This window comes from Cricetulus griseus, chromosome 6 (assembly GCF_003668045.3).
Source record: "Cricetulus griseus strain 17A/GY chromosome 6, alternate assembly CriGri-PICRH-1.0, whole genome shotgun sequence".
NCBI lineage: Eukaryota > Metazoa > Chordata > Mammalia > Rodentia > Cricetidae > Cricetulus > Cricetulus griseus.
Genome location: NC_048599.1, coordinates 142072070 through 142087297, shown reverse-complemented (window position 1 = coordinate 142087297; position 15228 = coordinate 142072070). Strand labels below are relative to the sequence as shown.

At 51.6% G+C, this 15228-nt stretch overlaps 1 protein-coding gene across 2 annotated transcripts; it reads left to right on the top strand.

The window, feature by feature from the left end:
* The first annotated feature begins 397 nt into the window (after positions 1–397).
* On the top strand, positions 398–14727 carry Crat (carnitine O-acetyltransferase). Of its 2 annotated transcripts, none has more exons than XM_035446297.1 (14): positions 398–638; positions 2752–2955; positions 5578–5696; positions 6898–6951; positions 7421–7586; positions 7756–7930; positions 8473–8651; positions 9809–9909; positions 10864–10983; positions 11077–11199; positions 11300–11435; positions 11805–11867; positions 13083–13220; positions 13945–14160. In XM_035446297.1, the coding sequence occupies exons 1-14, from the start codon at positions 612–614 to the stop codon at positions 14158–14160; spliced, it is 1821 nt and encodes a 606-aa protein (XP_035302188.1). In that variant the 5' UTR covers positions 398–611. The 2 variants fall into 2 exon arrangements, with proteins under 2 accessions (XP_035302188.1, XP_027278988.1); XM_027423187.1 differs by having other exon boundaries at positions 612–638; positions 2692–2955; positions 13945–14727.
* The last annotated feature ends 501 nt before the right edge of the window (positions 14728–15228 follow it).

Below are 15228 nucleotides of genomic sequence, written 5' to 3'. Positions count from 1 at the left end.
CCGCCCGCAGCAGACGCGGCAGCCATGTTTGTGCGGGGCTTCCGGTTTCGGGGGCGGGCAATGGCAGCCATACTTTTGCGGGGCAAGGCCGCCTGTCATCTTTGTGAATGGCATAGAGCCTCGCCCCCCGTCAACATCGTTATGTTTTCTTGCAACTCCAAGAGGGACGTTCGAGGACGCCCGTCGAACTTGATGGATGCACGCAACCGCCTCGACAGCTCAGGTGGCGTGCGGAGACGGAGAGCGCGTGCGGGACAGCGGCTACCGTTACGAGCTGTGACGGAAGCCCAGCGCCCGGCTTCTAACGGCTGCACCGGAGGCCCATCGCCGCAGGCCCCGCCCCCGTGACCGCGTCCCGGTTTGTGCCTGTCCCGGCTCGCGGCTAGCGGCCACGGGACTGAGACCCACCGAGGCTCCGCCCCGTGAGTCCTGCTCCACCGGCCGACCGCCCGGCCCGGTGGGCGCGGGGCCGCCTCTCCTGGCTGGCGGCAGTGACTCGGCGACCTTGAACCTAGAGCCCGAGAGGAGAACCCACTGACCCCCACAGCAGCGCAGACTTTGCCCAGCACGAGAGGCGGAGCGGACCGAGTGGCCGCAGACAGACTGGGACGATGTTAGCCTTTGCTGCCAGGACCGTGGTGAGTACGCACGGCAGGGTTGTGGACCCGGTAAGGCGGGCGGGCCGCAGGCTGCAGGGAAATGATGGCCCAGGACCCCCACACGGACTGATAGGGTACCATCTGCAAAGTGGGTAGAGTAGACCGACCAGGTAGGTTGAGGGGCGGGATCGAACTGTCAACGACCCAGGAAAAGACTGGGAAATCTAGGTTCAAGTCTTTTGCACCTTTACACACTGCTTCTCCTTCATGCTCAGTTATTCTGACTCAAGACACCAGTCGGGAGCTCCTGGCTGGAGCTCAGCCTCAGGCCCCGTTGCCCTTGCCCTACCAGAGCCCCTTCTCCCCAAACCTACTCAGTTGGTCATTCTTGAGTTCATCAGGTGCCCACCCTCAAGAGAATGTCAGGTGGAGACTTGTACTGAAAGTCCCCAGAACAGGCAGGACATGGCAGGCAGCCCCTTTCCATCCCTACCCAATGCTGCTATCCTGATGTGAGCTCCTTTCCTCTGGTGCCATCTGTACAGCTGTGAGTTGTGTCTCCATCTCAGACACCAACAGACTGCTTCTCCATCATCACATGGGATCACCATGCTGGCACAGTCACTTTGATGCTAGAGAAACTGAAGCAAGGAGACAATCAAATCCCATGGCTCTGCTAATCAATTTAGCCCAACCCTCAAACTAGGGACCTAGTCCCAAAAGTACTCCTGCCCCCCAACACAAACACTTGATCCTAACCTAAGTGATCCAAAGCTCAGAAAAATCAGAACCAGATTTTGGTAGAGAAGTGGCCACCAAAAACCCCTGGCTCTAGAAGTGAAACAAATGGGCAAGGTTTGTAGAAAGCATTGTCCACTAGTGGCCCCGTCCTGCCATCTCCTGCCTTGCTCAGTCCCAAACAGGACCGATTTCAGGGCCATGGGTTAGCAGCCAGACTGTTTCCACCCTCCAGCCAAGTTTTCCCACATCAAAAAGATCGAGGAAGATTTTGACAGGTGGATTTTTTAATACCTCTTGGCTTGCCTTCCTGGCACTGGGCCATCCAAAGAAGAAAGGAGAAAGTCCCAGGTTTCCTCCTCCGGTAGTGCGTATGCCAGCCCACTCACCTGCCCCGCTCCTCTTCTTCTGGAAGCTAGGAAGAGGTGGCGGAGTAGCTGCTGCAATCCTGTGGCCACCAGGGCTACAACCTTAAATGTCACATCAGTGGCTGCTGCCTTACTGCTCTCTCAGCCCTGAATTGTGGATCTTGTCTTTTCTTTCCAGCCCAGGCAGGTGGCTGCCTCTTGCTAGTTTCTGCTCGTCCAATTGGTAGCACAGTTAGGTTTAGAGATCCAGCCAAGGCAGACAGACAGGGCTCACATCCTCAGTCCTGCCATGGAGGACGGGCAGCAGAGAGAGAAGGTATGGAATGGAACTTCTTCCGCTTGCCTGCCACTGTGCCAGCAGCCTGGGACCTCCTGCCTTGCTTTCTGCCACTTCTGAGTCTCCGGGACTCCCCACCTCTCTCTCTCTCTGCTACTTCTCACCCTCCATGCCAGGCTACTCAGCTCTCTTAGTGCAGCACTGCCCAGCACCCCTTACCATCACCCCACGGTGAAGAGAAAGCCCAGAGGCTGAAGCTTCACCCAGAGGTGCTGTCACTGTCTGGTTCTCCCATTTCCAGTTCCTCCTATTTCTCAAACTGGAAGGGGCGGGGGGGGGGGGGGGGAGAAAGAAGTTGGGGACCTCAGCTTAGAGAGCCAGCTGCCACCTCTCTGCTGGCTGACTTACCTGCCAGGACAAGAAAGATGATGGGCCTTGTCCATCCTGACAAGTGCTAGGCCCCCTTATCTCTGCCACCCCAACAGTGTCATTCAGTCATTCATCCCCACCCCCACCCTTTCCTAGCCTCCCTGCACTTCTAGGCTTCTGAGAGGTGGACTCCTGTCTCTCGAGGGCTGGGCTCCAGGACAGGCACCACCCATTAAGCTGTCTTTGCCCCCAGGGATGGCATATAAGCGCCTAAGACTACAGTTGGAAGAGAGCTGTACTTCAGACTGAGAGAATGAATAGACTGTTCTGCTTCCCTCAGGTAAAGCCCCTGGGCCTCCTCAAGCCCTCCTCCCTGATGAAGGTTTCTGGTCGCTTCAAGGCCCACCAGGATGCACTGCCAAGGCTGCCCGTGCCCCCACTCCAGCAATCCCTGGATCATTACCTCAAGGCACTGCAGCCCATCGTGAGTGAGGAAGAGTGGGCCCACACCAAACAACTGGTAGATGAATTTCAGACCCCAGGGGGTGTAGGGGAACGCCTGCAGAAGGGACTGGAGCGCAGAGCCAAGAAAATGGAAAACTGGGTAAGTGAGATGGCAGCATCTTGACGATCCCCCAGGGCCCCTGGGTCCTCCAGAGCATCCCTCCGGTTGCTTGTTGCTGGCTGCATGCCCACAGTCTCCCCATACCAGTTGTTCTGGCATTTTCATTTGTTTGCTTGACAGGGTTACTCTTGGCAAGTGCAGGGTAGTAGGCAAGAAGGACCTGGTTATAGCCTCTTAGAACTGATACTCAGTCGTGGGGGTGGAGAGAGAAGGGTGAGAAACAGGCTTGTAAATCAGTAGGTGAAGTCATGTTAAACAGAGAAATTACATGGAGTTTTTTTAAGTGTCATTCTGGCTGGATTGTGGCTCTGGTAGAACACTTACCTAGCATGTATGAGACCCTGGGTTCCACTTGCAGGGCTGAGGGGGGAAAGAGGCAGAGAGATGGATGACACTGTCAGAGGGAGGGCATGAGGAGGTGGTGGATTTGAGGACAAAGGTAGCAACAGTATGGCCTATTTTGGGCCAGAGCCTGGGCCAGAATGTGTTCAGAGCAGGATAAGCAGTCAAGGGGAAGGAATATAGACTTGAGTTTGGTGGGATAGTCTGAGGCAGGGAATTTGTGTCAGCCTGAGGTTGCTGTATATGATCCTAGCTCTGTGTCTAAAAGATTGGTTCAATTTGCAAAAAATATCTAGACTGGTACTTGGTACATATTATTGTATTCATGTTATACATAAAGATTTAAAAAAATAGCCCTAGCTAGCCGGGCGTTGGTGGCGCACGCCTTTAATCCCAGCACTCGGGAGGCAGAGGCAGGTGGATCTCTGTGAGTTCAAGGCCAGCCTGGTCTCCAGAGCGACTGCCAGGATAGGCTCCAAAGCTATACAGAGAAACCCTGTCTCAAAAAACAAAAACAAAAACAAAAAAAATAGCCCTAGCTAGCGGGGCGTTGGTGGCGCACGCCTTTAATTCCAGCACTCGGGAGGCAGAGGCAGGTGGATCTCTGTGAGTTCAAGGCCAGAGAAACCCTGTCTCAAAAAACAAAAACAAAAAAAAATGGCCCTAGCTAGCCGGGCGTTGGTGGCGCACGCCTTTAATCCCAGCACTCGGGAGGCAGAGGCAGGTGGATCTCTGTGAGTTCAAGGCCAGCCTGGTCTCCAGAGCGACTGCCAGGATAGGCTCCAAAGCTATACAGAGAAACCCTGTCTCAAAAAACAAAAAAAAAAAGCAAAAAAAAATAGCCCTAGCTACTAGGAAGAAAGCCTTCTCCCCTTGTCTTATAAACTGTAGCCATGGATTCCTGAAATCCCTGCGGTGTGAAGGCTCCTGGATGAGAGGGAGCCCTTATATATCTCCTTCCTACAAATGAGAAAACTGTGACCTAGAGAAGTAGGCCAGAGTCCAGATCCTGTAGTAGCTCTCAGAAAGGAAAGACCCTGAGATGCACAGGATGCCTGGATGCCTCAAGGGGACCAGTCCTTGGCTATGAATCAGCAGATGGCAATTACATGTTACCCAGCCTGTGGCAAGTCACCTTCCCTTCCCTCTTGCCAAGGGCCCAGGGCGAGTGGCCTGATGCCACAGGCTAGCCGCTCCACAAAGACAGTCTGTGTGCTATGTAGACACATCTTGCTGCTGTTTGGGAAGGGCATGGAACACACTGAGAGGCCTAAGTCTCAAAGAGGTTTAGGAACCTACAAGAGATAGGTGTGACATGGTGGTATATATATATAGCACATGGGAAACAGAGGTGCAGATCCCTGTGAGTTCAAGGTCAGCCTAATCTGCACAGCTCTAGGCAAGCCAAGGGTACATGGTGAAACCCCTGTCTCAAAAAAAATTAAGAAATGAAGTGGGGATAGGTGGACAAACACCTACTCTAGCTTACTGTAAGTCATAATCAGCACAGAAGGCTGAAGGGTATCGCTTACACCATGCCTACGGCTGATCCCCTAAGAGACCATGTCCATGGGCAGAAAAAGGACCCCTCCACATGTTGTCACTGCTAAATAACTTACCCTCACAGTGAGTTCCCACTTAGAATTGCCCTGACAATTGCCAGTGCCCATCTCCTAGTCTAAGGCCACTGAAAAGGACCAGTTCCTGTGGGTGGTCCTGATGAAGGTTTCTGGCTTCTCAGACAATTACCAACTAAAGGTGGTTGACACCCACTTGCTGGGCTTTGTTTTATCATCATTAGTATATGTCATTCCTTCTGCTTTATTCTACATGTCTAGGGATGCATTTTTATTTACTAGTGTATTATAATCATTAACAGGAAATTTGTAAGATAAAGGAAGGGTATATTTCAGTGACCAAACGTGCTTATTAGCATGTATGTGATGTCCTGGGTTCAAGCCTCACCAGCATGCATACACACTGAAAGAGAAAAGCTGCTCACTTGTTTATACCCTTGCCAGGTTTGCTTCCAGTCTTTTCTCCCAGGTCGTTCTGTTAGGCAGTGCTGTTTGCTCAGGCTCAGGGGAAGATGATGGGTAGAAGGAGGTAGGGAAGGGTACTGTGGACCTCAGCATTTGCTGGGAGACTGTACTGCAAAGAGGTCAAAGGACACCAGGGCCAGCTAGGTCCCTAGTCCTGGGGAAGAAGGGGCATCAGGTACCTGTGTTCTACTACTGATTAGCTCTGGTCCTCATCCAGCTGTCCGACTGGTGGCTCAAGACAGCCTATCTCCAGTACCGCCAGCCTGTGGTCATTCACTCTAGCCCAGGAGTGATGCTGCCCAAGCAGAACTTCGTGGATCAACAGGGGCAGCTCCGGTGAGTGTCTGAGACTGGTACAAGGACAAGTACAAGGCTGAGCAGTGCCAATGGACAGGGCTCTGTGGGTTTCCAGAACCCTCAAGGCTACTTCCTAGAAACTGGAAGGCCTTGACGCTGTGCTTTTACCCAGCCCATGGCCTCTTACAGATGAGGAAACTGAAGCTCAGAACAATGAGGGGACCTTCTCCCATATTACAACTCAAAGGCCAGGCTTCTACTGCCAAGGCTTTGGAACCATTCACCTGCCAACCTTGCCCTGGGTCCCTCCCACTCTCCTCAGCTGGCCACACAGTGACCTTTATACACAGTCCCCTTTTCCACATTCAGCCATGTCACCTGCCCTGGCCCCTGTTCCAGTCCTACCAGAGATAAAAATACTAGCAGCAGGGATATCCAGGAGCCTGCCACTCACTCATTACTGCCACCAGCTTCTCTTAAAGAGACAGGGACAAGAATACAGAGAAGCCAGGAGGGAGAGGAAGAAAGAAGTGTGGCTCAGTAGTTGAGTGATTGCCTAGCGTGCATCAGATCCTAGGTTCCATCTTTGGCAATGTGCATACACAAATGATAAAGGGACCGGTGCCTCCTGGCTATGGATGGGACTCACCCTGGGAACTCCAGCCAGCCCATACTGGGACCAGAGATGGCCTCAGGCACTGGGGGATAGTTGGTATGAGCCAGGAAACCCCTCCTCCTACACCCAGATAATCCAAGGAGGAAGAACAGGTTGAAAGCAGTGTACTGGGAATATAGACTCAGAAACAGAAAAGAGCTTAGCAGCAGGGATACTTAGACCCTGGAGAGGACCCTTATCTGTCTCACTAGGGTAACAAATCTCCACATAATGAATACTTCAGGCCCTTGGTGGTGGTGGTGGCCCTTCAGTGACCAGTCACCACTGACTTCTTATCTAGCCATAGAGTGCCACTATTGAGTAGCTCCCAGGTCCTTCCAGGTCATCTCCCACCAGCATTTCTGAGGCAAGTGCAGCCCTCCCACTGGAGATGATAAAAAGCTCAGAAAGGCCTCCACATCTGTGGATCCACCTTGTAGTCCACAGCCCTCAGTACACTGGGGGGGGGGTAGCAATTCCATAGGTCCTACCCTTGACTGATCCTCCCCTACTCAGCACGCATCCCTGTGCCAGGGTCCCCCATCGGATGGCCACACTGTTTCACATCTCTACTTCATCCTCTAGGTTCGCTGCCAAACTCATCGAGGGTGTGTTGGATTTCAAGTCCATGATTGACAAGTGAGCAGCCCCACTCCTACCCTTGCCCACACCTGCCTAATACCATAGCTGCCCCTGGCTCTAGCCCTGCACTTCAGTGTGTCAGCCTAAGCACTGAGCAGGCCCATGTCATTTTCATTTCCTATTGGACCAGCTTTGGAAAGGGTTGAGGACAGTGATCAGTGAGAGTGGGGATACCTAAGTCTTCCACTACAGCTCTTGGGACTTCTCCTGGTGACCTTGTCATCCCAGCCAAAATGGATCACAGTGAAGCTCAGAAACAGAAAGGGAGGGAGTTTGTGGTGACTCATAAACAGGGCCCAATCCTTAGAAAGTATAGGCCTCAAGACCCCATTATACCCCAGTGGCTCCTGTTCATGCTAAAGAGAAGGTTCCTCACCCAGTTCCAAGTAGTCCTAGCAAGTGTCTGTCTGCCCCGGCCTTTTCCCCATTGACTTGCCCAGCAGCCCCTCCTTGTGTCCTCCCACAGCGAGAGCCTGCCAGTCGAGTTCCTGGGGGGAAAGCCACTGTGCATGAATCAGTACTATCAGATCCTGTCCTCTTGCCGTGTGCCGGGTCCCAAGCAGGACTCTGTGGTGAATTTCTTAAAGACAAAGAAGCCACCCATGCACATAACTGTGGTGCACAACTACCAGGTGGGCACCACTGCCCCCTCTGAGGGGCCCCAGCTCTTTCCAGCCCAACTCCAGCTCCTCTGCTGGCCCTAAGCTGCGCTGGCTGTGACCTCCACAGCCAAGGCCAGGAGAGGCATTCTCTGCCTGAGATTACCCAAGCCCCCTTCTCTTCCATGTCTGTGCCTCCTAGTTCTTCGAGCTGGATGTGTACCACAGTGATGGGACACCATTCACCTCGGATCAGATATTTGTGCAGCTGGAGAAAATTTGGAACTCATCACTGCAAACCAACAAAGAGCCCATTGGCATCCTTACCTCCAACCACCGCAACACCTGGGCCAAGGCCTACAATACCCTCATCAAAGGTACCTCCAGGGCAAGGGCTTCCTTACAGCCACGGTTTCATTGACCCTCTCAGTTTGGAACAGGTGTTACCGGCCCATTTTATAGATGAGAAAATCAAGGCTTGGATTGGTGAGACTAGTTTCTTCCTGTGAAGTAGCAAGTTGGATTTAGACAAGTGTTCTGGCTAAGGTGCCCTTCTCCAGACTGTCTCTGCTCCCAGAATCACACCCATCAAATCCCATGCTAGCCATGGGCACTGTCATAGATTGCTCCTATTAGATCCCTGACTGCCACACCAGCTCTCCATGTGACCCTGGGCTTCTGCTTTTCTGTGTCTGTGGTGTGCCAGGTGTTGGGCCCTGCCCTTTGATGTATGAGGGGAGGGGTACCTGCAGGACCTTGTTGAGGGCAAAGCTCTGAACATACATTCTGAACTCCAGGAATGTCCTAGTGGCCCCAAAAGTAGGGAACTCCCCATCCCCAGAGGAGTACCAAGCAAGAAGAGCCCAGGGCAGGAGACCACAGGCCCTGAGGCTCCCTATGTCTACCCCAACTCCTACAGACAAAGTAAACCGGGAGTCAGTGAACTCCATTCAGAAGAGCATCTTCACTGTGTGCCTGGACAAACCAGTGCCCAGAGTCTCCGACGACGTCTACCGCAACCATGTAGCAGGCCAGATGCTGCATGGTGGTGGCAGCAAGCTCAACAGTGGCAACCGCTGGTTCGACAAGACACTGCAGGTGAGGACCTGGCAGGGCCAAAATCCCAAAGCTTGGTTCCCTAAGGCTCTAGACTTTCTGTCCCCTCCTTAAGCCCAGCATCCCCAGCCTCCTGCTTGTAAAGGAGGCTGGACGCTGCTGTAATTACCAGGCAACCAGCTTGTCATTACCAGGCCTGCATGCCACTGACAACCCCAGCATAACCCTTCAGCATATCTGGGTCAGTCAGAGTGGTGCAGTCTGGGTATAACGTCCTCTGTGCTCATACCACAGGTACAGTAGAAGTGCTGGGGCTGCAAGAGGAAACTGAGGCAAGCAAGGTTAACCTGCAAAGAATAGAGCCAGATTTGGAATTAGTTTAACTTTGGGTTATATTCTCAGTAGTTTTTTGTATATTAGCATAATTTCTATAAGTGTTACTAATAAGCTCGATACCTTAAACTTGTTGAAAGTTGTGTTTTTTGTTTTTTGAGACAGGGTTTCTCTATATGGCCCTGGCTGTCCTGGAACTTGGTCTATAGACCAGGCTGGCCTCAAACTCAGAGAACTGCTTGCCTCTGCTTCCCAAGTGCTGGGATTTAAAGGCTTATGTCACCATCACCCAGCTTGAAACCAGTATTTTGAAATAACACCTAGGGTTTCAGATTTTACCTGTATATTATAATGCTTCACTGATCCACAAGATCAGTACACACTCTGATCCTGTGTGTACCAGGCATTGCTGAATGTGCTGCACCTTAATGACCTGACTGAGTCCCTTGTGGGAAGCTGAAATTGGTACACAGAGTAGACCCAGAGTCTCCTGACTAGAAGAACGCAGCTGAGCAGTTGGAGGGAATGGAGTCCCATGTAGGTGCTGTTGTGCTGGCAGTCAGGGAAGGTCTGCTGTGCTGACAGCCAAGCTCCAAAAAGAGTAACCTTGAATAGAACCCAGATACATCTCCATCTGACTCCTTCGTTTTGTGCATCTAGTAAATTAGGGTCTATGTCAATTAAAATTTGCTCACTGTCTAAAAAAAAAGAAGTGCTGGGGCTGGTGTGCTTCTAAGGACCTACTTTCAATTACGCTGAGCATATCAGCATAGGGGCTGGAGATGGCTTCAGGGAACCTTCCTAGAGAGTGACTGGGTCCCTCCAGGCATCTAGGGCTGATGGAATGGGTCCTTTCTCATCCGTAGTTTATTGTGGCAGAAGATGGATCCTGTGGGCTGGTTTATGAGCATGCGGCTGCAGAAGGGCCCCCCATCGTTGCTCTTGTGGACCATGTCATGGAGTATACGTGAGTATGGTTACAGCTTCATCCCCCAGTTCCTGGTGGCAGGTGGCAGGTGGCATGCAGGTAAAGATAGATCACTCTCCTTTGCACCAAAGAGTCAGTCAGTCCATCTGTCTCTTTTAGTATTTTGTTTTATTTTTTAAGACAGGGTTTCTCGGTGTAGCTCTGGCTGCCCTGGAACTTTCTCTGTAGGCCAATCACTGCCTCCTGAGTGCTGGGATTAAAGGTGTTTGTCATCACCACCCAGTTTAGACAGTTTTTTAAAGGTTTGTTTATATATTTTATGTATATGGACACTTTGCATGTATTCCTGCACACCAGAAAAGGGCATTGTATCCCATCATAGATGGTTGTAAGACACCAGGTGATTGCTGGAAATTGAACTCAGGACTTCTAGAAGAGCAAAGCATGCCACAAGATGGTGACACACGCTTTTAATCTCAGCACCTGGGAGGCAGGGGCAGGTGGATCTCTGAGTCTACAGAGTGAGTTCCAAGATAGCCAGGACTATACAGATAAACCCTGTCTTGAAAGAAAAAAAGAAGAGAGAGAGAGAGAGAGAGAGAGAGAGAGAGAGAGAGAGAGATGGGGGAGGGAGAGAGAGAGAGAGGGAGGGAGGGAAGAAAAGAAAGACCGAGAAAAAAAGAGAAGAAGAAAGAAACAGGGTCTCACTATAGCCTGGCTGTCCTGGAACTCACTAAGTGATCCAGGCTGGCCTCAAACTCACAGAGATCTACCCACCTCCTAAGTGCTATGACACTAGGTATGCCACTACACCTGGCTTCCATCTGGTATCTAGAAAGCTGGGGTGAAATTAGTTTTCACAAGAGCTAACCCCTGATCTCTGAACCTCCCACCCCTAGCTTCAAGAACTTATCTCTCCCACCTCAGTCCCAGGGACACTTGGGTTTCAGTGACAGCAGCATGAGCCTGAAGCGCCCCCCCCCTCTCCTGCAGAAAAAAGCCTGAGCTTGTGCGGTCTCCTATGTTACCCATGCCCATGCCCAAGAAGCTGCGGTTCAACATAACACCTGAGATCAAGAATGACATTGAGAAAGCCAAACAGAACATCAGCATGTGAGTGCACGGCTAGGTCCGGTTAGGGGAGGGCCAGCCACAAGGCTGCCAGGTGCCTGCTTCTCACCCATGACTCCTGCACCTCCACCCCAGCATGATCCAGGACCTGGACATCACGATGCTGGTATTCCATCACTTTGGAAAGGACTTCCCCAAGTCAGAGAAGCTGAGCCCTGACGCCTTCATTCAGATAGCCCTGCAGTTGGCATACTACAGGTATGCTCTACCTGACCACCCGCCTCACAGAGCACAGGGAAGAGGGGTGCAGGCAGCCCTGTGTGGAGAGGAGACATACTGAGATCTGCCTCCCATGCAGGATCTATGGACAGGCATGTGCCACATATGAGAGCGCCTCTTTGCGTATGTTTCACCTGGGCCGCACTGACACCATCCGCTCATCCTCCATGGACTCACTAGCCTTTGTCAAAGGCATGGATGACTCCACTGTGCTGGTGAGAGATCTGGGACACGGGTGGGTAGGCTGTGCCGGGACACCTCGTTCCTTTCCTGTTCACAGTGTGCAAAGGACTTGCACCTCTATGGTATTTGAGTCCTATAGTGGGCAAAGGGAACTTAACAGAAGATGGAGCCATGAATATAGTTCTGAGCTTTCTGGCAGTGAAAGCAAAACCATGTGTCCATCCGTTCATAAGAGAAGCCAGCCAGCCATTTGTCCATGCACGTCAGCAGCGAATGCTGGGCTCTACAGAATGAAGAGATGGCGGCTCGGCACTTGCTGTGGTGCAGGGTGCAGAGCAAGCTGCTAACATGAGAGAGGAGGGACAGAACTTCAGCTTGCTCTGTTCCCACCCCACCCCTAGGAGCACCAGAAGGTGGAGCTGCTTCGGAAGGCTGTGCAGGCCCACCGAGCCTACACGGACCGAGTGAGTGAGCCCTGCTTTCCTTCCTTATTGTTCATTACCACCCCTGCCTGTCAGTCCACCTTCCTGTCCTTTCCTGGTAAGAGCTGCCTCTTCCCAGAGCTCTGGAGCCCCTGGGAATCTCTCCATTTTAAATTAATATCACCGGGCTGCAGAGATGGCTCAGAGATTAAGAGCACTGATTGCTCTTCCACAGGACCAGGGTTCAATTCCTAGCACCCGTATGTCAGCTTACAACACCCTCACATGGACATACATTCAAATAAAACATCAATGTACACAAAATAAAAATAAATTTAAAAATTAATTAATTAGTCACTTAATTAATATCACTGTTTGAAAGTTGGTGAAACCAGGGTCAACCTAGCCACTGCCCTGGACCCAGTTCCATGATATAATTATGTACATGCCCTCAGATCTCATGTTGTGCACTCTCCCTGATGGCCCAATAGATGGCATCTCTCCTGTTGTCCAGCAGCAGAGGCTGCAGCCTGGGAGTTGCTGGTTTGAGCATCAAGGCATACACAGACACTGCCTGTCATATGAAGGGCACACTGCCCCATGTTACCCAACATGCACAAACACTGCCCTGTTAAACACATACAGACACCACCTTTTACACAGCCTATATAGGCCCTGGCCTTGTTATTTGGCATACACAGACACTGCTCATCTTACATGTGGATACTATCTACCTCTCTTTGGACCACTCTTTACTGGAGCTCATGTTTTTGTTTTTTTTTTTGTTTTGTTTTGCTTTTTTGGTTTGGTTTGATGTTTGGTTTTTGAGACAGGGTTTCTCTTTATAGCCCTGGCTATCCTAGAACTTGCTCTGTAGACCAGGCTGGCCTTGAACTTACAAAGATCTGCCTGCCTTTGTCTTCCGACTAAAGGCATGTGCCACCAACACTTGGTGAAAGCTTATGTTTTTGGTGTTTTTTGTTTGTTTTTTTTTTAAGATTTATTTATTTGCCAGGCATTGGTGGTGCACACCTTTAATTCCAGCACTGGGGAGGCAGAGGCAGGCAGATCTCTGTAAGTTCAAGGCCAGCCTGGTCTAAAAAGCGAGTGCCAGGATAGGCTGCAAAGCTACACAGAGAAACCCTGTCTCAAAAAAAAAAAAAAAAAAGATTTATTTATTTTATGTGAATTGTTTTGTCTTTATGTATATCTGTGTGGCCCTGTAGCACCTGCCTCTTACAGTTCTCCCACCCATAGGCTATCCGAGGGGAATCCTTTGACCGGCACCTGCTGGGTCTGAAGCTGCAAGCCATTGAGGACCTAGTGAGCATGCCTGACATCTTCATGGATACCTCCTATGCCATCGCTATGCACTTCAACCTTTCTACCAGTCAGGTAGGCCACTGCCTCAGGTAGCCCAGGGTAGGGGTGAACAGAACCCACTAGCAGGGGCTGGAGAGATGGCTAAGAGCACTCGATGTTCTTCCAGATGACCCAGATTCAGTCCCAGTGCCCTCATCAGCTTGTTTACAACCACCTATAACTTCTGATGCCTTTTTCTAGCCTCTGTGGCCACACACACACACACACACACACACACACACACACACACACACACACGTGGTACACATACCTATACTCAGGCAGACATATAAAATATTAATAATCTTTAGAACCCATGGGCAGATGGATCTTAGGGATAATGTGGCCCACACAGGTCACCACAGCCACATTGCCAAAGCAACTGAGTTCCCAAGCAGGAGCTCAGGGTAAGGACACTGCTGTGACAAGGATGAGAGAGAGTCTGTTCCATTCTTTCATCTGTAAATGACCGCCTGATCAGTACCAACCAACAGTGTTCTGGTACTGGGACACAGATGGGGACAAGCCATAGTCCCAGGAAGCTCCCAGTGTCAGTGATGGCCCCAGGGCAGTGCTAGGAGCTAGAGAGTACAGAGGGAGCAGTGCTCCCTCTAGGAATGTGAAGGAAGGCTCACCTCATGGAGAGAAGGAAAAAGCAGGGGGGGGGGGTGGATGCAGAGAGACAGACTGGTACAACCAAGGGGCAGGAAGGCCACCGCAGACCTGGGTATGAAAGCTTTGAACCTGCTGTCCCCAGGTGCCTGCTAAGACAGACTGCGTCATGTTCTTTGGACCTGTGGTCCCGGATGGTTATGGCATCTGCTATAACCCCATGGAGGCCCATATCAACTTTTCCGTGTCTGCCTACAACAGCTGTGCTGAGACTAACGCTGCCCGCATGGCTCACTACTTGGAGAAAGCTCTGCTGGACATGCGCACCCTACTGCAGAACCACCCCAAGGCCAAGCTCTGAGCCCAGGCCAAGGCCTGTCAGTACAATCAAGCCTTTTTTGGGATGGATACCTGCCATGGCTCAGAGTTCCTTGGCTCCTGTGCCCTCCAATTGGTGGAGCCAGGGAAAGTCTCTAGCAGGGCCCCAAAGTTCAAGCCAAGTGCCTTTCAGGTCCTGTCCTCAGCACTTGCCATAGTTCAAGCACCAGGGTTGAGTTCAGAAGCTGAACAAGATGAAGGTCCAGGTCACCAACGTGTCACCCACCAACATGAGCCCCAGGGAAGACAGCCAGCCTACCCCCATCCCTTGTCACAGCTTGACCAGTCGCTGAATCTCATCTGTCTTCATCTGGAAATGCCCAAGGACCAGGAGGAGTCGGGATGATACAGCGCTGAGGGGCTCTCAGCCTCCCTGAGGCCTCGCCTCCATCACTCCATCTCTGAGGTGCCATCTCCCAGCTGCCATGCTCATTCTGGTGACTCTGCCCCAGCCTTCTTGCTTCCATTCAGCTTGATTCCAGAACTACATTCATGGTTGTGTAATATGAATATCCCAGATGATTCAATAAAGGGAAGAAGTGCTGGTGAAGACGAGTGTTAGCTGAGTGGCAAGTAGAGGACAGATGCCCGGCCTTGCCTTCTAATAGCTATCTCTGGTTCTGAGAGCTGGTGTCCCAGTAGTCAAGTTTGCTCCCAGGGAAACCAAGAGATGTCCTCAGGCTGGGCTCAGAGAGCTGAGGACCAGCCCCAACCTTGGTGCTGAGTCAGAGATAGTGCCAGGCCCTAGTGGTCTATTTCTACAGCACCCTCCTGCTGTCCTGGCCCATGGCTTGGGGGTGCTGCAGATCTGAAAGCTGGTGCAGCTAACCCTGCACTGAGCTCAACAGGAGGAGAAATGAAGCAGGGCCCTGTCAATAGAGCAAATGCTTACCGGAGGTGGGCTAGGGACGAGCTACCACATGTACTGCCCCAACCCTGACACCTGCCCAAGTCCCTGGGTACACATGTGCTTGGAAGTGCTTCATGGCCTAACTGACCTGTGTGGTCACCTGAGGCAGGGGCCTGTGGCATGTACCAGTCTTTACATGAG

Bases quoted from the DNA above. Each gene is read 5' to 3' on its own strand.
- Crat (XM_027423187.1), top strand. From the start codon at position 612: ATGTTAGCCTTTGCTGCCAGGACCGTG. The intron at 2,956-5,577 runs GTAAGTGAGATG...GTCCTCATCCAG, and splicing joins CCAAGAAAATGGAAAACTGG to CTGTCCGACTGGTGGCTCAA. The intron at 7,931-8,472 runs GTACCTCCAGGG...CAACTCCTACAG, and splicing joins CTACAATACCCTCATCAAAG to ACAAAGTAAACCGGGAGTCA.